The 23,523-nt window shown below is 36.3% G+C and overlaps 5 protein-coding genes across 5 annotated transcripts; 4 read left to right on the forward strand and 1 right to left on the reverse strand.

The window, feature by feature from the left end:
* Positions 1 to 411: 411 nt before the first annotated feature.
* LOC103866857 (elongation factor G-2, mitochondrial) lies at positions 412 to 4,998 on the forward strand. The gene is made up of 19 exons (XM_009144847.3): positions 412 to 877; positions 1,032 to 1,253; positions 1,338 to 1,459; positions 1,543 to 1,693; positions 2,004 to 2,075; positions 2,222 to 2,317; positions 2,381 to 2,469; positions 2,554 to 2,620; positions 2,762 to 2,800; positions 2,895 to 2,955; positions 3,063 to 3,172; positions 3,275 to 3,349; positions 3,451 to 3,519; positions 3,607 to 3,728; positions 3,836 to 3,961; positions 4,041 to 4,262; positions 4,344 to 4,404; positions 4,506 to 4,559; positions 4,651 to 4,998. The coding sequence occupies exons 1-19, from the start codon at positions 473 to 475 to the stop codon at positions 4,753 to 4,755; spliced, it is 2,268 nt and encodes a 755-aa protein (XP_009143095.1). The 5' UTR covers positions 412 to 472; the 3' UTR covers positions 4,756 to 4,998.
* A 213-nt stretch (positions 4,999 to 5,211) lies between these two features.
* LOC103866858 (metalloendoproteinase 4-MMP) lies at positions 5,212 to 7,865 on the forward strand. The gene has a single exon (XM_009144848.3). It carries the CDS (start codon positions 6,552 to 6,554, stop codon positions 7,683 to 7,685), a length of 1,134 nt encoding a protein of 377 aa, XP_009143096.1. The 5' UTR covers positions 5,212 to 6,551; the 3' UTR covers positions 7,686 to 7,865.
* Positions 7,866 to 12,681: 4,816 nt separating this feature from the next.
* Positions 12,682 to 14,020, forward strand: LOC103866859 (GATA transcription factor 2). The gene is made up of 2 exons (XM_009144849.3): positions 12,682 to 13,137; positions 13,218 to 14,020. The coding sequence occupies exons 1-2, from the start codon at positions 12,931 to 12,933 to the stop codon at positions 13,782 to 13,784; spliced, it is 774 nt and encodes a 257-aa protein (XP_009143097.1). The 5' UTR covers positions 12,682 to 12,930; the 3' UTR covers positions 13,785 to 14,020.
* Positions 14,021 to 15,711: 1,691 nt separating this feature from the next.
* On the reverse strand, positions 15,712 to 16,727 carry LOC103866860 (protein transport protein Sec61 subunit beta). Its single transcript, XM_009144851.3, has 2 exons — positions 16,585 to 16,727; positions 15,712 to 16,150 (listed from the first exon to the last, which is right to left on the reverse strand). Exon 2 carries the CDS (start codon positions 16,126 to 16,128, stop codon positions 15,877 to 15,879), a length of 252 nt encoding a protein of 83 aa, XP_009143099.1. The 5' UTR covers positions 16,129 to 16,150; positions 16,585 to 16,727; the 3' UTR covers positions 15,712 to 15,876.
* Positions 16,728 to 19,802: 3,075 nt separating this feature from the next.
* Positions 19,803 to 21,752, forward strand: LOC103866861 (cyclin-U2-1). Its single transcript, XM_009144852.3, has 2 exons — positions 19,803 to 21,172; positions 21,266 to 21,752. The coding sequence occupies exons 1-2, from the start codon at positions 20,775 to 20,777 to the stop codon at positions 21,534 to 21,536; spliced, it is 669 nt and encodes a 222-aa protein (XP_009143100.1). The 5' UTR covers positions 19,803 to 20,774; the 3' UTR covers positions 21,537 to 21,752.
* The last annotated feature ends 1,771 nt before the right edge of the window (positions 21,753 to 23,523 follow it).

The following is a 23,523-nucleotide window of genomic DNA, read 5'->3' on the forward strand; positions in this document are numbered from 1 at the left end:
ACATCGAAAATTGATGTGTTCCAGAGATTGAAGAAAGACTGGTCCATATTTTTCATAGCAAGACAGAAGAAAGTGTTCTTCAGAAAATCGGTTCGTTTGACATGAACTGGCCAACATTTACATCAAAAATTGATGTGTTCTCGAGATTGAAAAAAAGGACTGATCCATATTTTTCATAGCAAGACGGAAGAAAGTGTTCTTAGGAAAATCGGTTCGGTTGACCAAAACTTGGTCTAGTTAAATGGATCATTGACCAAAAACAAATTGATTTTAGCTTTGTGTATTTTATGGCCAATCACAAGCTCCTCTCCCTTAAAAGTTGACAAAAACAAAATATCTACTATTTTCTAATTTTTAAATCGAGAAAACAAATGAAAATAAAAAAAGGTTCGCAAAATACATTTTCCCAGAGTATTAAAAAACCTCACTCAACCCCCATTTTCTAAAACCCTCGTTCCTCCCACCAAAAGCAATGCCGAGGTTTCCCCCATCTCCGTCGCCCAACCTCCTCCAGAGACTCTTCTCCTCCTCCAACAAACGCTCCTCATCCTCCCCCACCGCCGCGCTCCTCTCCGGAGACTTCCACCTCCGCCAATTCTCCTCCGGAAACGCCGCCCGCGCCGCGAAAGGCGAGAAGGAGCCATGGTGGAAGGAATCGATGAACAAGGTCCGCAACATCGGGATCTCAGCTCACATAGACTCGGGGAAAACCACGCTCACCGAGCGCGTGCTGTTCTACACGGGGCGGATCCACGAGATCCACGAAGTCAGAGGGAGAGACGGCGTCGGCGCTAAGATGGACTCCATGGACTTGGAGCGTGAGAAAGGTATCACCATCCAATCCGCCGCCACGTACTGCACCTGGAAGGATTACAAGGTGAGTTGATTAGAGAGAGAGAGAGAGAGATCGAACAAATATTAAATGATTTGCGTTTGGGGAGAATCGAACCGTGGTGTCTAGCTTCCGTATACATAACACATCCGCCACTAGGCTACTTGATTGGTTAACTGATTGTTTGATTGATGTTTAGGTTAATATCATTGACACTCCTGGTCACGTTGACTTCACAATTGAAGTGGAGAGAGCGTTACGTGTACTAGACGGAGCGATCTTGGTTCTATGCAGTGTTGGTGGTGTGCAGAGTCAGTCTATTACTGTTGACAGGCAAATGAGGAGGTACGAGGTTCCGAGAGTGGCGTTTATCAACAAGCTTGATAGAATGGGAGCTGATCCATGGAAAGTGCTGAGCCAAGTATGTTGTATGATCTTTCAATGGAATGCGTTAGATTTTTTTTTTACTGGTTATGTAAGTTTTTTTTTTTTTTTAATTTGATAGGCAAGAGCTAAGCTCAGGCATCATAGTGCAGCTGTGCAAATGCCTATTGGTCTAGAAGAAAATTTTAAGGGTCTTATTGACCTTGTGCATGTGAAAGCTCTTTTCTTCCATGGATCCAGCGGGTTTGTGTTAACATATATAATTTTTTTTTGTAGAATTGGTTATGTTTTACATTTGTGAGATTTGGATTTCCTATGGATTGCAGTGAGAATGTTGTGGCTGGTGATATTCCTGCTGATATGGAAGAGTTGGTTGCGGAGAAGAGGAGAGAATTGATAGAGACAGTCTCTGAAGTTGATGATGTGCTCGCTGAGAAGTTTCTAAATGATGAGCCTGTTACTGCTGCTGAGCTTGAGGTTTTGTTCTTTTTTTCCTATGGTGTTTGCTATTTGACGTTTTGGCATTGTGTGCATATAATCGGCGATGATAGTAAAAGCAACACTCATCGCATGAATCGAAGGAAGATAGTTCCCGGATTATTAATAGATATTGTTGGCAAACTTATGGTAGTTAGTTAACTGATTTCACTATGACAGATATCAATTCTGAGGGAACGTTGTCCTTTCATTTCTAGAGCCAATGAACTGCTATGTTTAGATATTATTGTTCGTTTACTTGCAGTTTCGTTATTGTTAACTTTTTTTGCCCTGCTGTATACATGAGCAGGAAGCTATTCGCAGAGCTACCATTGCACAAAAGTTTGTTCCTGTATTTATGGGCAGTGCATTCAAAAACAAGGTAATTGCTTCTATCGTATGTAACAGCTGATACTGTGCAAGTTTGGATGGTATTTTATCCTTGCGTTCCTCTTTATATTGTCATATCAAATGTATTGAAAAGTTTTCAACTTCTGGCTTGTTTCGTTTTTTTTTTTTTGTCTGCAGGGAGTACAACCTCTACTAGATGGTGTTGTTAGCTATCTTCCTTGTCCAACTGAAGTCAATAACTATGCTCTTGACCAGGATAATGAAGAAGCGAAGGTACTCTACTTGCAATATCTTTTACGGTAAAAAGTAAACCGATTCTAAAACAGTGAATTTCAGGTAACCTTGACCGGTTCTCCAGATGGACCTCTTGTTGCGCTGGCTTTTAAACTAGAGGAGGGACGTTTTGGTCAGCTAACATATCTTAGGTGAATTCTTGATCTCTTGTAGATGGGATGGGTTTGGATTTCTGAAATATCTGAACGCTAACTTATGTTATTTTGTTAATGCAGAATATACGAAGGAGTGATTAAGAAGGGTGATTTTATCATAAATGTTAATACTAAAAAGAGAATAAAGGTTAGTAGTCCATGAATGTACGTATTGCTTTTGAGATTTTTCAGTGTCATGAAGGCCTGTGCGTAACACTATGTCAAATTTACACTGTCATAAGTATATTGGCTGCTTTACTTCATTTTATTTAAATGTTTCTTGGTGCAGGTTCCACGCTTGGTCCGTATGCATTCTAATGATATGGAGGTATTGCAGTTTATTTTTCTCCTTAAGATTCCATTATGGTAGTAACTCTCGTGCCCTGTCTAGTCGAATTCTAGAAGTTTATTATACTTTTCAGGATATTCAAGAGGCACATGCTGGAGAAATCGTAGCTGTGTTTGGTATTGACTGTGCATCAGGTACAGTAGATAACGCTGTACTTGTGCCTTATTTTTAACGTAATTTACTTGTTTGGGTGTGTGACGTACTTTTGGGTATAAAATTCCTAACCTTGTTATATTATCAGGTCATACATTTACAGATGGATCAGTCAAGTACACAATGACATCGATGAGTGTTCCTGAACCTGTTATGTCCTTGGCTGTTCAACCAGTTTCAAAAGATTCGGGTGGACAGGTAAAACTTTTGCGAATTTTTGTAGCTAAAACAACTTGATATTGTTTCTTTAACTTTTTGGCTTTGAGAATTTGGCTCCTAAAATCTATTTTCTGGTGTTAGTTCTCGAAAGCATTGCAACGATTCCAGAAAGAGGATCCCACTTTCAGAGTGGGATTGGATCCCGACAGTAACCAGGTAATTTATCTTATAAACTCTGTTGCTTCTCATCACCTTTTCTCTTATTTCGATCCTTGCTAATTACAACATTGATAATTCTTCCGTTTAATGGGATACAGACGATTATTTCTGGTATGGGGGAATTGCATTTGGATATTTATGTTGAACGTATGCGCAGAGAATATAAGGTACCTGACTTTAATCCTACACAATGATCTCACTATATAGCCTCTTCTCAACGAAAAATCCCCTATTTTTTTTTTTTTTGCAAACAGGTTGATGCGACTGTTGGCAAGCCTCGTGTCAACTTTAGGGAGACTATCACTCAGCGAGCTGAGTTCGATTATCTACACAAGAAGCAAAGTGGAGGAGCGGGTCAGTACGGTAGAGTTACCGGGTGAGTATGTAAAAAGTTAAAAACTAAAATAAAAAATGATGTTAGGGGATCGATCACTTGTAAACCAATCCTAATGTCTTCTCAAATACACTTGTAACTGTTGCTAGGTATGTGGAACCTCTACCATCTGACTCTAAAGAGAAGTTTGAGTTCGAAAACATGATTGTTGGACAAGCGATTCCGTCTGGTTTTATACCAGCAATCGAGAAAGGTTTCAAAGAAGCTGCAAACTCGTGAGTGGTCTTTTTTATTGACTTTTTTTTGCTTCTCCTTTCGTGTTGTCACTGTGAAACCCGTGATTCCGTATTGCAGGGGTTCACTAATTGGTCATCCGGTAGAGAATATTCGGATAGTATTGACAGACGGAGCTTCACACGCAGTAGATTCCAGTGAACTTGCGTTTAAAATGGCTGCAATATACGCGTTCAGACTGTGTTACACAGCGGCTAAACCGGTGATTCTAGAGCCTGTCATGTTGGTTGAGTTGAAAGTACCAACAGAGTTTCAGGGCACTGTTGCTGGTGACCTCAACAAGTAACAAAACCTCTAACAAACACTTTTTATCCATGTTTATTGGTAAAAATAGCTCAGCTTAATTATTTTTTTTTCTTACAGGAGGAAAGGTATAATCGTTGGAAACGATCAGGAGGGTGATGATTCAGTAATCCAAGCTCATGTGAGAACCAATACGAAGCTTTTCTTACTAATAATAATCCGCTCAGATCTTGAAACTGTAATTAACATGTGAATATTATCCATGTTTGTGTTTTATAACAGGTGCCTTTGAACAACATGTTTGGCTATTCCACATCTCTTCGCTCCATGACACAGGTACTACCATCGTCACCATTACCATGATTCATGAACATTACGAAGACATTGTTGAATATAATATTTTACTTTTGGTGTAAATGTTGGACAGGGAAAAGGAGAATTTACGATGGAATACAAAGAACACTCTGCTGTGTCAAACGATGTCCAAACTCAGCTCGTCAACGCCCACAACGCCACCAAACCAACTGATTAGTTCCTCCGATCGATACCTATGGTTTTGTCATCTTTTAATCGATGATTTGTTTTGTGTTTTTTCATAGCTCAACATTATTTATACGGTTCCTTCATACAGGGAACTAAATCACTCAGCATAAAATGTTAGTTCTTGATAGGCTTTGTCAAAAAAGTCTATTTCAAGATTACTGGGCCATGAGCCCTTCAACCTTTTTAATATTAATCCCATCTCTTGGTCCACCAGTGACATCCATTTTGGTAATTGTAATGTTTAAATGGCTCTTCCTATTTTTTTTTTTTTTTTTGAACAAATGGCTCTTCCTTTTATTTACAGTTTTAAAGTGTTTTCAACTTTATGGTTAGCGGGCCTTTTTGTCCATTTTATGGTTAAGTTTCGGGTTGATGATGTTGGTATTGAAGGCAGTCTTATCTTTTGGAGATTGATAGACTAATTAGGAATTGGAACTCATTTAGTGAAGGTTGTTGCGATTCTTTTTTTGGCCATGTTCAATTATATGTCTGTTGTCTTTTCATCGGGAGTATGACAATTGTATTAGCAGTCTTTCTTTTAGGGTAATGTATCTAATGGTTGCTTGCCGTTGGTTTCTTCCTCCGAGTGTGGTACCGGAGAGGTTCATTTGGCAAGGCTTCATCAGTTGGTTCTTGGTGTGTTGAGAGAGCTTCTTTGTACGGAATTGGACGTTTTGTTTAATGTCACATCAGTTTCTAAGGCGCGTGGACCAAGCAACGGTTCCCCTTGTTGAGTTTTGAAGCTTTCGGTTCTTGATCTTATCGTTTGGCGGGCGAGGCAGCAACGATAGGTCGTGGTTTGGATGCAGAAGTGGAGGTTACCGGGTGGCGGGCTATGGGCAGCAGCGGTAACTCCCGATCTTTGGTCTTTGCTTAGTTTTAAAGATTGCTAGTCGTTATGTTATATGTTCCTGCTTCGTATTTGTTAACAGCTTGTTTGGTTCTAGTTGTGGAGTTGATTTTGTTTTATCCTTGAGTCATCCCGGTGTGGGTTTAAGTCGCCCCTGTGTGGGTTCTAGTTGCCGTTTTCTATGGGCTCTTGCTTCTGCGGCTATTTCGTTTTGCTGTCAGCTTTGTATGAATTTGGTATTTTAACTATGAATGAAATTTCAATTTGGGAAAAAAAAAAGTGTTTTCAACTATTTCAGCATGAATTGACGTATCAATAAATATTAGTCTTTTATATCGTCTATATGATAAGATAGGGTCCAAAATAAGCCTACCAGAAATCGTTGGAGACAATCATTGACATAGAGTAGTCTTCACGTCAAATAGGAAGAAAGAAACTGACTCTAACGAACTAGCTCAGACTTTTCTTTTATACTTCATCTCAAAGCTACTTCTTCTCTTTCTCATAGAGGAGTTGGTGTGATGACTAACATCATACCCGTTCGTTTTAAGTTGTTACTATTTCCTCCTATCTAATTTCTGATTATTTTTTTTTTTTTTTTTTTTTTTTTTTTTTTTTTTGAACAACTTTCTGATTATTTTCTTAAGCCAACCTTTTCATAACTTTACCAAACATATACTATGTTTTAATTTTAAACCAAAACTTTTTTTTGTGAAAAAAGTTTGTCAAGTCGTTCTAACCTCCACGTTTTCTCTTTGTCGAAGTCCCAATTCAAGGGAGAGTAGTATTATTGAACTTTTCTTCTTATACTGCTATATCTTTAAAACTCAACAGTCAACGTAGTATTTCCTTTATTTCACTTAACTTGTCGAATCAAAATTTGGTGTGTTTTGGTTTAGTAAATAACTTACTCCTGAACTAAACACAATCCATTCATGAATTTAATAACCAAACGTTCCAAACCCATTAAACCAAAAATATCTTTCTATATATATATTTATAACCTATGCTTTTCCCTCCACTACAGGTTCAACATCATCGATCACACCATGCATCATCATCCATACAATCGTAAACCCATCACCGTCTTCTCCTTCTTCTTTCTTATCTATCATATCCCACAACCCATCGAAGCTCGAAACCCATCTCAATTCACGATCAAACCATCACGGCACAACGTCAATATACCGGAAATAAAACGTCACCTTCACCGGTTCGGTTACCTCCAACGCAACAACAACAACGTCTCGTTCGAGCAAGCTCTCTCTCGCTACCAAAAAAACCTCGGTCTACCGATAACCGGGAAACCAGATTCCGACACGTTGTCACACGTTCGGTTACCAAGATGCGGATTCCCTGATGACGTGGACTCCAAAACGCCGCCGTTTCACACAAAACAAAAATACGTGTATTTCCCCGGAAGGCCCAGGTGGACAAGAGACGACAACATCCCACTGCAACTCACCTACGCCTTCTCGCAGGAGAACCTAACCCCTTATCTAACACCAACACAAATACGCCGCGTGTTCCGACACGCTTTCGCCAAGTGGGCTTCGGTGATCCCCGTAAGCTTCGTCGAAACAGAGGACTACGACACCGCCGACATCAAAATCGGATTCTTCGCCGGAGACCACGGCGACGGAGAGCCGTTCGACGGTGTTTTAGGCGTTTTAGCGCACACTTTCTCGCCGGAAAACGGTAGGCTTCATCTGGACAAAGCAGAGACGTGGGCCGTCGATTTCCATGAGGAGAAATCGACGGTTGCCGTTGATTTGGAGTCTGTAGCTGTGCACGAGATAGGTCACGTGCTTGGGCTGGGCCATAGCTCGGCGAAAGACGCGGCTATGTACCCAACGTTAAAGCCCAGAAGCAAGAAAGTGGACTTGAACGTTGATGATGTCGTTGGAGTACAGTCTTTGTACGGAACTAACCCAAATTTCAACTTAAGTGGTTTACTTGCGTCGGAGACTTCGACCAATCTAGCTGCTGATGGCAAGTTGGTTCGGTCCGAAGGAATGATCTATTCGACATTGAGTACTCTTTTTGTTCTCGGTTTTTTAAATCTTTAGGTTCGCATAGACCACAGATGGATTAATTGAATCTCAAAGTGTATAGAATCATGAATGCATGGAATATAATTAAGTCGTCTTGTTTTATTTTTTTGTAAGCTCAGGAGTGTTGAATGTATTATGTTTATTATAACATGGACATACAGCAGCAACGAGGCCCATTACAAATGGGTTATAATATTAACGGCCCAGTAGACTGTCAACATGATGATTGCTAGCTTGAAGTTATACGTAAATTAACAGACATCAGGCCGAAGATGTAACTTTGGCCTATGTTTTTCTCAAGTATGGAAGAAGTAACACAAAACACACCAGAGGATGCCAGGATCCATATAACCGGAAAATGACAAATAAACTTTAGATTTGTCTAGATGAATGCAGTAATGCTGAGTAACTTATTTCATAAAAAGAATTGAATAGGTCCGACACAATTTCTTTGGATATCTATCTTCAATTGTCGCTGTCGCATTCAACATAAAGTAGGCTCCACGGCCCATAAACATATAGCCGGTACGGTCTGGTTAAATCGCTTTCATCTCTTCTCTATCAGTTTTTGGGTTGTTGGTTATAAATCATAATAATTGAGGAATATTTTAAGAGCAGAACACTATTGCAATTTTGTCCCTTAAAATTAAAAGATTTATAAAAACTTGTTTTTTTTTTTTGACGTCTACTTGTTTTCTTTTCTAACAAATAACTTAATATCAATATTTTGATACATTTTTTTGTATCATAAGCTTAGTTTTGTAATTTGGGGAAAATATGAAATATAAATATTCCAGCTGTGACAGTACTTTTTTAGAATTTGTCTAAAATATTTTCTTGTGCAGTTTCTTCTCATAAATAAATAATCATATTCATGAAAATGATCTTCTTCAAATGGTTCCCAACATTGTGGCGAGAATGAATCTATACATAGGGTTCATTTGAGAAATTATATTGCTTAACAGCTAAACTATCGTTTGTTCTGTCATAATTATACGAATTCTTATTTCTGTTATTTACGCTATTTTCTTCTTCTTCTTCTTTTATTTATCCATTTAAGCCATCGACTTATCATAGAGTTATTATGTTTTCCTAGTTAGGTACGTAATGGTGAAACTTTGAATAAATGCAAGTCTCTAGAATTGACACTACCATTCTTGGGTGTTGCTTGAGAATGTGAAACTGGCTATAGAGGTATAATGCATGTAAAGTAAAGGTTGTATACTTGTACATATGTAGTAAACACTTATTTACTAAACATAAGAAAATACTAAAGAAGGGGACAAGAGGGATAAAGGAAGAGCATATGGTCTATCATTTTTGCATGTTATCCGTCAGAAGGGATTATTATCTTTTTTTTTAAATGACTTCTTTTGTTTTAATATTTATACGTAATTTTTTTCTTCTACAATTGACTTTTTAAAAAGAGCTACCTAGTGTTGTTGAGAAAAAAAAAACTCATATAATAATATTCGGTGTCATTATGGGCACATGAGGCCGCACGTGTTCTTGCTGTTTACTTTGGGATCACCGTCCTCTGTCACGTCACGTGATTCAAGAAACAAAAAATCAAAAGAATAAACAAAAAAGCTTTAGTATAATGTCAATAATGACATATATATTCGTACTTACATGTATACTAATATTAGTTTATGCGACTTAGGAGCGTTCATAGTGGTCACTTGCTCACTTCCACTACTAGAGTCACGAGACCACAACATTCGGGGGCACTCAAAAAAGTAAGCAAAAAAAATCTTCTTAAAATATATGACCAGAACAAGTGACTCTGATTGAGGAAGAGGGACTAACGAGAAGATAGTTCCACTGCCACCGTACGTCGATGTACTTCGTCTAGATTAATTTTCTCGCTTTCTCTATCTCCTTATTTTTGGAAGATATAAATTTACTTTACTGCAGCAAATGTATTTTTTATTGGAAAATAATTATATAAATAGTAAAAAAAGGTTTGTAACATGGGAATGTACCGTGTACGAAAGTAAATGCACCAAGGTGTAGGTGCCAGCTGGAAAAGACACTGTCGGTAGTAAGTGAAGATTAATTAAAAGAATAGTAAAAAAACAAATATCTCATATGGGTACCTCTCCTTCCGTGCCATCGTGTTTAATTAACACTGAATGTGCAGTGGGGTTGGGCCCTTGTGGAGAGTCACTTTGTTAGTAATATACTAGTATTAGTATAAGAATTAATTAGAATTCAAAATACGATGTTATATAAATTAAAGCTTATCTTATTGTGATAAACCCTAGTAAGCGTCACACGACACGGCCCGTTTCTTTCTCCTTCGTTTAAATTAAACCATATTTACATTTAGTTTTGTGTAGATGATGATATTTTACTCGTGCAAACCAATATTTACTATTTAATTTCATGTTTGTAGGGAAACTGAAAGTTACGCCTCAAATTTAAACACAAATTTCATATAATATATGTATGGAGGGTCAAATGGTTAACTATTCTGTATTCTATCTACTTTTTATTTTATTTTTTTAACCACCTTATTCCTTCTTCTTTTGTGATGTTCATGGCCCCCACATGCAGCCACGTGGGTAAATGACTTTTCTTTACTGGTTCATATATTTATTTCCGTAAAAGATGAAAATAATTTATCTTGTGTGGATAGGTCAAGAACTAAAATTGTCGGCACGTACCGTAAACCATGTGTATACCTGCATTTAGTTGGAAAAAAACTAAGAGATGGAGGGCAATATTAATGTTAATCAATAGTTTATCCGCCGAACACAACTCGTTTATTCGTAAAATAAAATAATTCAGACTAATTGCTCTTTTACATATTATTCGCCTGCAGCATATATATTATGCTGTGGAAGTCGCTTTTAATTTATTTTTGAGCTTTTAAAAGTTCATAATTATATGTATTTCAATGTATAGGCCTTGATTAGTTGGACAATGGCGCAGAATTTTATAGCACATGAGCCGAGCAAATTGTCAAATATAATTAGGTATATATATGTATTCAAATTTTCCTTGTTATAATTTATCTAAATTATAACAAATGTATCCCCAAATTTAATTTTAAAACAAACAATTAGGTAGCCAAATAGCAAAGTTTCATATATTTATCATTTACTAGAAAGAAAAAGAACACTGAGAATATGACCCACTACATAATACGTACATAACACTAGACAGGAGCAGTGAAAGAGACGTATATATGATGGCTAAAGACATTTTCTGTAGACTATAAGAAGAAACAAAAAGGTTGAAATTATAAACTCAGGTTAGGTCACATTTTACCAAAAACAAAAAACTCAGGTTAGGTTAACGATATTCTAGTTTGGTAAAGTTGTTTTAATTAGTATCATAAATTTCTTGTTTAAATAAATTCTATGGACACGCTAAAATTGGCTGAAACAGAATCCAAATTGTGGGCTGAGGCACAAGTAAAGAATGATCAGAGGATACCATCACCATCAGCAGCTACGGTCCTGCCGTCGATCCCAGCATGGTGTTTTACGGATGGCTCGTGGAAGGAGGGTGTTAATTTTTCAGGACAAGGTTGGTTCAGTACTCTGGAAGGTTTTGATGGTTTGTTGGGGGCTCAAAATGTGAGGGCTACTCTCTCGCCTCTCCATGCAGAAATGGAAGCATTATTATGGGCAATGAAATATATGAAGAACTTGCGTCAATTTCAAGTTACGTTTGCAACAGATTGTTCTCAAATGGTGAAGATGGTTTCGGAACCAGAGGAATGACCAGCTTTTGCAAATTATTTGGAAGATATCAAGATCCTGAAGGAGAGATTCACCCGATCAGAGCTCATCTATGTACCACAGACGCACAATTCAAAGGCGGATAGTCTAGCACGCAGTGCTCGAAATCAATCGTCTTTCGTCGTTCACATGGATGCAGATCACCCAGTTTGGTTCACAGAGTCAGTATGAGTCTGTATCTTGATGACAAAAAAAAAACAAAAAAAAAAACAAATTTGAGTTAGATATGTTGATTAATTTCCTTAAATAAATTTGGAAAGTAATGTTCTTTTAAATGAATTTTCTGAAAAATATAAGAAACCAATGATAATCGTGTGTGATGTTTAAAAATAGGTCTTCATTTTTATCATCAGATATATCTCGAACCTGAATTGTAGTCATTTTTATTTTGTTTTTTCAGTAAAAAAAAATGACTACAATTTTTGTCAAATGATTTTCATTAATATTGAGTGAGAAATACACAATTAAGAAACAACATCTAATTTACTATTTGCTCTGGCGTCCACTTGAATCGAATTGACTACAATTATATTCTAGTCCACTTGAATCATCCGTCCCTAATCTCCAAAACGCAGCAACAAGGCATTTCCCCAATATACTATAACGTATTATATGCTGGCTTAAACAAAATTTATTTTAATGAAATCACGAGAGAAACACGTGAAAACATACAAAATGAACTATTCAACTACTATTTTTCCAAAATCAACTCATATGTTCTTGAAGTTGAACGTTTGTTATATATGTGACATGTTAAAGCTCCAGCTTTTTTTTTTTGTCAACGAAGCTCCAGCTTTATAACAGGGTTTCAATCGGCTTATCACCATTGATCAACGTAGTGATCAAATATCAGGAATTGAGTATATACATATTGTATTGAGCCGCACAATAACATCTGCAAATTCATATAGTTTTGTGATACTTACCAAAATTATTAATAGTAAATTTAGACTAAGATTTAGTTAACCGTGTGGAAAGTTTCGAGCATTGGATAGCTAATAAACAGCTAATGTATTGATTCAGGAATGATTTATACATCTGTACACCAAAAAAAATCTATTTGTTGGACTGAAAAATGAGTTTAGCAGTTGTAAATTATTCATCCACATAATTAATATACACTCTCTCTTTTGTCAACAATTAATATACACTCTAAAACATATAATTGTCTCGATTATGTTTTCTTTCTAAGTGTTTTTACTTTCTACGTGTTTGATTTGCTTTTATTCACAACGTAATAATGCATAATTTTTACTCATTTTTTGTTTGTTTTGTTTTGGATAATAAATACTTTTTTTTAAGAAAAAAAGAGAGTAGTGAATAGGTTGAGTCGGTCACTCACGGTGCATGGTCACTCTCTCTGCACGTTCTCTTGCCCTCTTCTCCTCTCTCTCTCTCTCTCATTATCTCTTCCTATTAAAGACTCTAACCAGTCTAGTAGAGAGAGTGAGAAAGAGACAGAGTCAGAGTTTGTAAGAGAGCCTTCCATCAACCATCCTAACTAAACAATGGACCTCTATGGCTTATCATCACCAGACTTACTTCGAGTCGATGACCTTCTTGATTTCTCCAATGAAGACATCTTCTCCGCCTCTTCCTCCACTTCCACCGCCGCTACTTCCTCCTCCTCCTTCCCTCCTCCTCAGAACCCTAACTTCCACCACCACCACCCTTCTTCCGCTGATCATTCCTTCCTCCACGACATATGCGTTCCCGTATGTTCTCTCATATTCATTAGACTTTCTTGATTTTCTTTTATTTTATTTTAATGTTTTTGTTTTCTTGTTTTGTGTAGAGTGACGACGCTGCTCACCTTGAGTGGCTCTCACAGTTCGTCGACGACTCCTTTGCTGACTTTCCGGCGAACCCATTGGGAGGAACCATGACTACCGTCAAAACTGAGACCTCGTTTCCCGGCAAACCAAGAAGCAAACGATCGAGAGTTCCAGCTGCTTACGCTGGAACATGGGCACCTATGTCCGAATCCGACCAGGAGGTTCATGTCGCCGGGAAACTCAAGCCTAAGAAAGAACACTCCGGCGGCGGAGGAAGAAATTATCAGTCCACAACGGAGACGGCTGAAGGAGGGATGAGGAGATGCACACACTGTGCTTCGGATAAGACACCACAATGGAGGACCGGTCCACTCGGGCCTAAGACTCTTTGTAACGCATGTGGAGTCCGGTTTAAATCCGGTAGGCTTGTACCGGAATACAGACCGGCTTCGAGTCCTACTTTCGTTTTGACTCAGCATTCCAACTCTCACCGGAAGGTGATGGAGCTTAGACGCCAGAAGGAGGTTATGAGACAACCACAACATGTCCAACTTCACCACCACCACCACCACATTCCTCCGTTTTAGTCCGACGTCACTTCTTTTTTTTTTTTTGTTCTTCTTGGGGATTGGGTTTGGGGGGTATAGTCACGTGATGATGACGTTTTGCGATCATAGCGGCGTTTATCACGTGACGGACGAGCAACGGGAGCGTAAAACTAGTTGTTAAAAATCAAACTCTGCTAAACTCAACCCCATTAAATTGTTAATTATTACCAATTTTAAACTTTATTTTTACCTTTTCTTCTACGTTATTTATTTAAGCCTTATTTTTCTTTAGAAAACAAATAACAAATCGTTAACAAGTAAAAAGTAATTACAAATGAGTAAATCATTTATGAATAAGGAAAGGCTACATTAATTTTTGCTTATACTAAACGACGTCAGCTCTCAGAGTTTAAATATATTATCCACTTGCACCCTTTCTGCGACTTTACGTTTCGACCAGACTTGTTTAGATACAAACCAGAAGAAAAACCATGGAGGCTTGGTCCCCGTTTAGTGAATCTACTAGACACACGTTCTGTTTTCTTTAACTAAGCTGGTTGTGTCAGATTTTTCTTTAGTTTGATGACTCTTTCATAAGAAACAAAAACTGAACCTATTGAAGATCAATAAAAAGTAAAAACTCAAGACCGATTATATCCGGTTATATGAAGATTAAATTAAAGTTCAAAAATTCAAGATCAAGATCGGTTATAAGAGGATTAATGGAGATTCGAGTTTGATGATAGCATTGATACCATATTACGAAAACAGATTAAGCTTGAGAGATGAAGATGAAGTTTGTTACATTAGACCGAACTAAACCCAAATAGATAACCTAAATTAGCTAAAGGAAACTGACCAAGTACAATGTACTTAGTACATAACCAAGAATCTAATGTTCATATAAGTATAACCGGTCTTAATCTTCTATAGAACCGAAACTTGGGTTAAAGACGGTATGATATCATAATTATCTTGTATTGCTACTAAAGAACCAAAACCCTTGAAACAAACAAAAAAAAACAAGATATTACATATTTTGCCTTTACACTAAACAAAACAATGTCTTAAATCAAATTCGTAACTAGAAAATGGGGTTTGATTTTCCTCATAGGGAGATACAATAGTTGCTAATCTTGTTCACTTCCCTTGTCAAAAGGGTTCCTCTCTTGCTTTATTGCCGAAGCACGGTTCGATATTTGAGGTTGAACAAGACAAATAACTCCATTACACAATACTATCATACAATATTGTTGGTTACTTGCTTATTCTAAACTAGTTCAGCTCCTACATTCTAACATAGAAGAGCAAAGAGACGAGTATATACTTACTTGAGAACTGAATCGAGAAGCTTCTCTCGTGGGAAATTCTTCACGTACATCTTTCAAACCTGTATATACAAATCAACGGTGGTATAATTCGATAACGTTCTTAGAGCCTTCTGTTTGTCTATGCATATATCTTTTTTAACCAACTATCGATCGAAGTGTAAGACCGAATAACAAAGCATACCTGCTGCTTGCTTTTCAATCTTATAGGCCGAGCCGACCACACCGCGTACATGTTTGCCTGCTTGTCTAAGCAAGACGATAGAGATAATTAACACTTATACTCGTGTTGATACGTATCCAATATCCTGATAATTTATGGATGATATAAACCTGAGCTAAAGTAAAGTGGTTGTTACTAAGGGATGAGATGCAGCAACGTTTACACCTCTGCATACAAAAGCTGAAACATATATGATCCGAAAGAGAAACAAGGGCATCCCAACCCTAGTAAACACGAACTGATTCCTATAGGATATAACCCAGACACTCGATTTCTTGAGAGGATGATCAAACTCACTCGAATAATAGATAGTGTGGATTTGATTACGATTGTTTGGCTTTGTATAGCATTTTTTAAATTTAGTTCATGTGAACATGAATACTTGTATAATTATATCTCACAAATATGTAAGATGTATATAAATGTTTATCACTTAAATAATATGCAGAAAATCAAAACTGAAATTTTTATAAAGATAGTCACAAAAATAAACACATGAGTTGAAACCACTGTCTAATACTGATCACTTCTTGCAACTATTATGTGAGTTTCAAGCTCTCTCTCGCTCTCTCTAGTCTCATCACTTGACAAAGTAGAGCTTGCCCATGACATGAAGAACAGCGACAAAAGCAATGAAACCAATGCTCATGACAAGGACAACATTAGGGGAGATCTTGAGACCCGGTGCGTCATCCGTGTAGAACTGAAGCATGGATCCTGCAGCACCACCACCACCACCAGAGGCTCCTCCTCCACTTCCGCTAGGCTTCCTCCTACGCATGCTAGCAGCCGCAGCTGCACTTCCTCTCTGCGGAGCTCCACTTCCCACCATATCCTTCTCTTCTTTTAACTAACTGAAACATGCGCGTACAAAAATTATTTTTTCTCTCAGCAGCAAACTTTTAATATAAGTATTAAATTAGTTAGCTAAAATAAGGAGTTCAAAACTAAATAATGTAAAAGAAAAATGAGAAACCTAAACATCATGATCAGTTGTTCATCTAATGTAATCTAATCTAAACACCATGGTTCTGTTTGCAAATTCTAAACACGTGGCATTCGGATTCAACATTTGTAACCAATATAGCTATATAACCATGGCGAGATTCTACACTACATTTCTAAGATACGTCAAGGCAACATGAAACCGTATCAGATCGTAAATCGATATAATCAGATCTACACTATCATCTCATGATCTCAATTAACAACACATCATCTAACGATCCCTCAATTACGATACCATTGAATCAAACAACACTAAAAAAATCAAATTAGAAAAACTCACCTTGATTCGACGAGAACGATAAGAAATGTTCGGATCTTTATGAGTTTGACCCGACTCTGCTCCTTTTATAAGAACGCGTTATTCTCGCCACGCACTTCATAAGGTTATTAGCCAATTAAGTATCGCCACCTCAGCGTAAGTTGCTCCGTGGTGGAGTTTGGATATAACCAGCGTAAGCCCAAACATTAGGCCCATAAAAGCCCAGACGAAAGCCTATCAGCGCACTCGGACATGTATATTTCCCAGTTCCCACAATCCTGCGTACAGGTAGATACCCAAAATAATAGACACACTAAAGACTACTATTGTGTAATCATTTACTTTTATTGGTAGGTCATATGATAAGATATCTGAAACGAAATGTCTGATTTTTACAGGCGAATTTGATGTTCATGACTTTTCGATTCCATAAATCAAGGGATACGATCAGATCCATATAACATAAAATAAAAATAAATTAATATATGTATGCAACAATGCTGAATTAGGGCCAATACAACCTCCATTATCGGCTCAAGATGTTTCCGCTGATTATCATTCCAAATGTTCTTTTTTCTTTTTGACTATACAGTACGTAAAAAATAATCACAAGTTGAGTGTTACAATATTTGATTTAGTGGTTACGTTAGTAACTACCTGTAACCCATACTGGAGAACACCGAGTAAAGAATATGAATGATGAAAGAAGTTTCGTACGTACGTACGTAGACATTAAAAGCAATTCATCTTATAGATCTCGAACACGAATCTCGAGATGGAGACAGATATGTTAATCAGAGAGTGTCATGATACATATCTATCGGGCATAAGTTATGGAGCCTGACAATTTGTGTACGGCCAGCGTCGACAAATACTGTAGTACTTTCTTTAACCTTCGTACATATCGATCGACTCCAAAATCTAAATTTCATAAATGTGTTTCCAGTCAATCAGTGCCATATATATTCATAACATCTAAATTTTATAAATAAGATCCAGTCAATCAGTGATTCAGTGTTTTTATGTATGTACATCATAAAGCAATGACGCTTGTTTTATTTTATTGTGCATGTATCTACTTTTTTTTTTTTTTTTTTGTAACTTATGCATGTATCTACTTTTTCATTGTAGTTTTTATATAGTAAAGAATCATGATCGAATGGTGAATGCTTAATGAAAACTAGAACCACAACTGATAAAAGTCAAAACAAAGTAATTATGAAAAACAAGGTTACTATTTTTCAAAACATTGTTTACCATAGCATTTAAGTATTTTGCCTTGTATAGTCGTTACACGTTGTGCTACTATATAGATTCAGTTTTGGTATTATATTTGTATTGCTGACTAAAAACAACAAAATGGACCATAGTATTTTTTTTATATATATATTTTTCGTAAACTGACCATAATATTTTCTCAACCGAATAATTATTCCATTCGAACTTCATGTGAAAACACATATTAAATACTAGTTATGCTGATTATTGAGTGGAGCGTATAACATATTCATTTCTTAGATCGATAATGACTACGCTGTATAGTGTATATCTTCCTTTTAAAATGACAATGATATATCATAGATATGAATATAAATCAAGAAAAAAACTGATGTTATATCTAATAAATAAAGGTGGGGAAGAAATAATTAAATAGAAAAATAATTGAATAAGACAATGATGACATGGTAAATAGTTTTGACGTGATGATTTTTTGGTGTAAGGGAAATCAAATCGGGTCCCCTTCATTTTTGCATTTATTATAAAACGTATTCGTGCGGTGGCGGTAGCTTCGTTTCGGGTATCTCAATTTATTACTTGTACTTTATTTTGGTTGTCCCTCCACTTTCATCTATTTTAGTACTGTATATAGTTTATTATTTACCACATGGAAATAAAACAGATCATCGGTCAGGTATAATTTCTACTATGCTGGCATGTACCCTAGATCAAGAACTCGTACTTTCTTTTAGTTCGAGTTGCAGTTGTCGAGCAGATATTTGAGAAGGATGAAAGATTTGAATGGTTTCATATTTATTGCGTTTGGTATAGCAAGAAGATATATAGCGACAACACACTTATATTATTAACATTCGTATTCAAGACGCCTTGTAAAAAAATAAAATAGTAAATAAATAAGAAATTTAAAAGTTGGATTTACCCATGTAATGAGTTTTTTTTTTTTGAATCTTGATATATCTAAGATGAAACATTCGTGCTAATCCCTAAAGTTTAAAGAATTCTTAAACGTAAATCACATGATTTTTTAATTTTCAAAAACATATATTATAATTAACCTAAAAATATGTATGAGTTTCTAAATCTTAGATTGTACAATACATACGTCGTATGTGGTTAAGTTCTTTAATTTAGCACACCAAAACGCATCAGACGAAGTATATATCATTGAAAAATACAGAAATGTTGTGTGTTTCCACCAGAAAAAAAATGGTTGTGCGTTGTCTTTGAGTTAACGTCCATACGTGTGAGTCGTCTTGTGGTCTTTGGAAGCTCGCGACGTCGACGTTGACGAAAGTCACACGTGCTTCTAAATAGTACACGCGTTAGAACCACTTGTTAAAAACACTAACATGAGTAGGCCCCTACTCAAAACCTCCGGCTCCACTAGAGAGTATCACCGATGTTGAGTTGACATCTCTCTCCACCGTCTTCTACAGGCTGTCGGCGGAGTACTCTCCCCCCCTTTGTTTAATTATAGTTATAGATTCCTCTAAGTTCTATTTTAATCTTTGTATAATATTTGCTTAAAGTACTTTGAAGCTGGTTCATTAATATCAGTTGATTTAATAATATTATGTGAATAAAATATGGATAAAAAACAAAAGCCTAGCTGTTGCACTTACACATTTGTTTCTTGCAGCTTGTAAAATAAATAATTACTTGTTTTAGTAACTTCTCTCCAGCTTCCATATGACTCCAAAAACCCATGTCGATTCTCTTTTCGATAAAATTCCATATTGTAAAAATCATGTAGATTTAGTGTACCTTCTCACTCACTATCTTAATATATATTGAACAATTACTTATACAAAAAAATCATCTTTGTCAAAAAAAAAAAAATCATCAAGAAAATTCTACAGGAATTTATATAAAATCATGTCGGTTTTATATAAACGCTCACTACAGTAGGTTTAGCTAGCGAAAAACATATAGTATTAGAAACAACAAATACGTTTTTCTATTAGCTAGATTCTTTTTTTTTTTTTTGTCGTCTATTCATTTAAGGTAGATCAAGTGGAGAGCAGACGAGCCGATTCTCCGAGGAGCATCTTCATCTATCCAGATCTGATCTATATGGGAGAAGATAAAACCTCTGGTCCTTGCATCTTTTGCTAATCCATCTGCCCGGCCATTTCGACTTCGAGGAATATGAGACAGTCTCACATCCTCGAAGTCTTCCTGTAACCTTTGGAACACCTCGATCTCTGTCGCGAAAGCTGGCCAGTCCATCGGGTTTGTAGTCATATCCACTAAGTCCATGCAGTCCGTCTCAAACCGTACTGCAGTGATCCCTTTGTCTCTCATACATGAGGCTGTCCAAAGTAACCCTTCCATCTCAGCGTGCAAAGCTGAGATGTTCCTGTTACACACCCGTAATCCGAAGTATTCTAATCCCATTTGATCCTTAAAACTCCACCCTAAGCCACTGACACTGCCATTATTGATCCATGATGCATCAATTTGACAAGTAGGGATTCAGGGTATCCAAGGAGGCGTTGTCTCAATTTCTGTAGTGGACGGATCGTCCTGATCCTCATTTGCTTCCTTATTTTCGTTAGCCTTCCTCCAACGTTCTTATATTTAAAAAGATAAACCGTTATCTTGTTATAGTGGATGGCAATTAAATTGCGTTATCTGGACGAAAGTGATTCAAATCTGGTAGATAGTTACATTCAAAAAAGAAAACCTGAACTTTCGTAGTCGCACGAGCTACGTTTTAATACTATTAAATATTCAGTACACACTAGTAACTACAAATTCTTATTTTTTAAAAATATTTATTTTTTTTTTATAAAAAGAAGAGGAGAGGAAGTTGCCCTACTACATGAAAGCTACTCTCCTCCATCTTCTCGAGCTAACTGTATATAAAGAGCCACTCAAAACCCTTTCCCTTTATTCATTTTCTTCACCAAAGAAAAATAAAAAGAAACTTAACTAGACGACAAGAAATACATTTCTTGATTTCTTGATTAATGGCGTCTTCGAATACTCTGGCGATATCTCCAAGGAAGCTCCGGTCAGACCTTTATTCATACTCTTACCAAGACGGTTCGAGCACACCACTCGTGATCTCTGTTCTCTCGTCTCTCATTGAACGAACGTTAGCTCGGAACGAGAGGATCAGCCGGAGCTACGGTGGCTTTGGTAAGACACGTGTCTTCGATTGCCTAGAGATTCCTGACATGACGATCCAATCCTATTTAGAGAGGATTTTCCGGTATACTAAAGCCGGTCCATCGGTTTACGTCGTGGCTTATGTCTACATTGACCGGTTCTGTCAGAATAATCAAGGTTTTAGAATCAGTCTCACTAATGTACATCGGCTCCTCATCACAACCATCATGGTCGCTTCCAAATACGTTGAAGACATGTAAGTTAATTAAAGAATGTTGAAGTTTTATTCCTCTGCTTTCTTGGAAAATAAATTCAAGTTAATTGACTCATTTTTCTTTGTCTCTTCCAGGAACTACAAAAACTCATACTTTGCGAAAGTAGGAGGATTAGAGACAGAAGATTTGAACAACTTGGAACTGGAGTTCTTGTTCTTGATGGGTTTTAAGTTGCATGTGAATGTGAGTGTGTTCGAGAGTTACTGCTGTCATCTTGAGAGGGAAGTAAGTATTGGAGGAGGCTATCAGATCGAGAAGGCATTACGCTGCGCTGAGGAAATCAAATCTAGACAAATTGTTCAAGATCCTAAACACCATAATCAATTTTCAAGAATCTTGTTGTAGTCAAGGACTCTGTTTTGTTTTGTTTGTTTTGTCGGTTTGCATTCGAGGGTCTTTGACTTTCTAATTACCTTGTCGGTTTGGGCTTTTTTGAAATGTAAATGTAAATAGAGAAAATATAGATAATGATGTTGTATGTATCTATGTATCTATGTATCAGCACATGTAGATTCTTCTATGTACAATTGAGGTTAATGAAATGTTTTCTCATATGCAAAAGATCTTTGTTAATCTATTATGCTGTAAAAAAAGAGAGAAAAGAATGATGTTGTATGTAACCTATGTATTAGCAAATGTAGATTCTTCTATGTGCACAATCTTTGTTAATCTGTTGTTTTGTCATTTAGTAGTTTCTTAGACATGTGAACTTTTAGCAATGGTTTAGACACTAAAATCCATTGATTAAGAAATGGGTTGTCAATAAAATTATGTCTGTGATGGTGAATCTCAGATATTATATGCCATGCATTATATTTGTTAAGATTGTTGGCAATCTTAAGGTCGTGTTCAACTCAAAACCAAACAAAAAAAAAGAAAAAAAAACAAACAAAAATGTTGTATTTTATTTTTGTTATAACCTGACGAATTTAACATCTTAACTAGCAAACGCATACGTATTTACACTTTCTACATTGTAAAATACGATAACAGGATGCTCTTTTAAAAAAAAACGATAACAGGAGAAAAAACTGTTCATGTTTTGTCTATATTTAGGAAAATAATAGTTCACAAGATATTTTTTCACAATAGGAATAGTTCAAAGGATTGCAAAGCTTTTATACATGAAAACGGTACAAAAATACACTAGATCTACATAAAAACTCTCTTTTGGGATAAAATGCAAACTATATTTCCAAATCAAAGTCGGTTAAATTAGCTTTGAACTCATATCTTTTACTGCATAAACTCGTTGAAATTTTACAAGCGACATGAATCTGTGGCATGCACATTAACTAGGGGAAAACGCAAACAAGTTCCATAAAAATAGAAAATAAAATAAAATAAAAATAGAACACCCATCCATGGATGTTGTTTCTTTTGTCGTACATGAGTTGCAGACCATGCCTACTTACAAATATTCAAATCCGCCAAAAACTAAATAGCAGTTTTTGGATTTTTCGGATCATTCACTTTGCACAAACTTCAAGTCTTCATCTACTATTATGATCATTGATTTCATTGAGTTTGAGGGAATCCGTTATCTTAAGATTGCAAGTTGATGGCAACTTTCTATTTCTCAACTACCTTAATTTAGCATTGGAAAAAGAAATAATTTGCTTACAAAATGATGAAGGACCATAGTTTAAAACCGCTATTATACAAACCAAAAAGTATAGTTCAATTATTTTACCTTTTGAAGTTTATTATTCTGCTGGATCATTTAGTGCTTTATAAACTGAACACTGTTAGTTAGAAAAGATTATTTTCAATGGATATGATTATTGTCTACCTAAAACTGGTCGTTAGTTCGAAATTCCAATTATGATAACAGCCAGGAAATGACATTAGGAAGAAATCCCAAGTTCCATCATATACTTTCTACAAACAATAAATCAATAAATGAATTTTGTATTTTAGTAGTAATATGAAATTCTTGATAATCTATTATTGTTCGTAGACAAATCATGCGGATACTAAACATGAATTGTACATCCACATTAATCATTTTGGATACATGGTGATACGAAAAATATAAAGTTAGGATTCGGGTGCTGATTTGGTGTCCAATAATTGATTAATCGGTGGCACACTGGCACATAAACATTCATTACAAACGATTTATCATCCTTTTATTTTAATGATGTGCATCAACCACTTTAAATAAAATAAAATGAATTAGTTCATTTGTTGATTCATTGAATCCTTCCCCTGTTTTGCATGAGCAAAATGGTAATACGGAGTTCAATATTTCAGTCGAACAAAAATACTTGTCCATGTTGCATACGTAAGAGTAATATATATATATATATATGTTTGAGAAAACATTATA

Source organism: Brassica rapa, chromosome A05 (assembly GCF_000309985.2).
Source record: "Brassica rapa cultivar Chiifu-401-42 chromosome A05, CAAS_Brap_v3.01, whole genome shotgun sequence".
NCBI lineage: Eukaryota > Viridiplantae > Streptophyta > Magnoliopsida > Brassicales > Brassicaceae > Brassica > Brassica rapa.

Coding starts and splice junctions, on each gene's coding strand:
- LOC103866857 (XM_009144847.3), top strand. CDS start 473: ATGCCGAGGTTTCCCCCATCTCCGTCGCCCAACCTCCTCCAGAGACTC. Junction 3,173..3,274: donor CAAAAGATTCGGGTGGACAG/GTAAAACTTTTG, acceptor TTCTGGTGTTAG/TTCTCGAAAGCATTGCAACG. Junction 4,263..4,343: donor GTTGCTGGTGACCTCAACAA/GTAACAAAACCT, acceptor TTTTTCTTACAG/GAGGAAAGGTATAATCGTTG.
- LOC103866860 (XM_009144851.3), bottom strand. CDS start 16,128: ATGGTGGGAAGTGGAGCTCCGCAGAGAGGAAGTGCAGCTGCGGCTGCT.
- LOC103866858 (XM_009144848.3), top strand. CDS start 6,552: ATGAATTTAATAACCAAACGTTCCAAACCCATTAAACCAAAAATATCT.
- LOC103866861 (XM_009144852.3), top strand. CDS start 20,775: ATGGCGTCTTCGAATACTCTGGCGATATCTCCAAGGAAGCTCCGGTCA. Junction 21,173..21,265: donor TCCAAATACGTTGAAGACAT/GTAAGTTAATTA, acceptor TGTCTCTTCCAG/GAACTACAAAAACTCATACT.
- LOC103866859 (XM_009144849.3), top strand. CDS start 12,931: ATGGACCTCTATGGCTTATCATCACCAGACTTACTTCGAGTCGATGAC. Junction 13,138..13,217: donor TCCACGACATATGCGTTCCC/GTATGTTCTCTC, acceptor TGTTTTGTGTAG/AGTGACGACGCTGCTCACCT.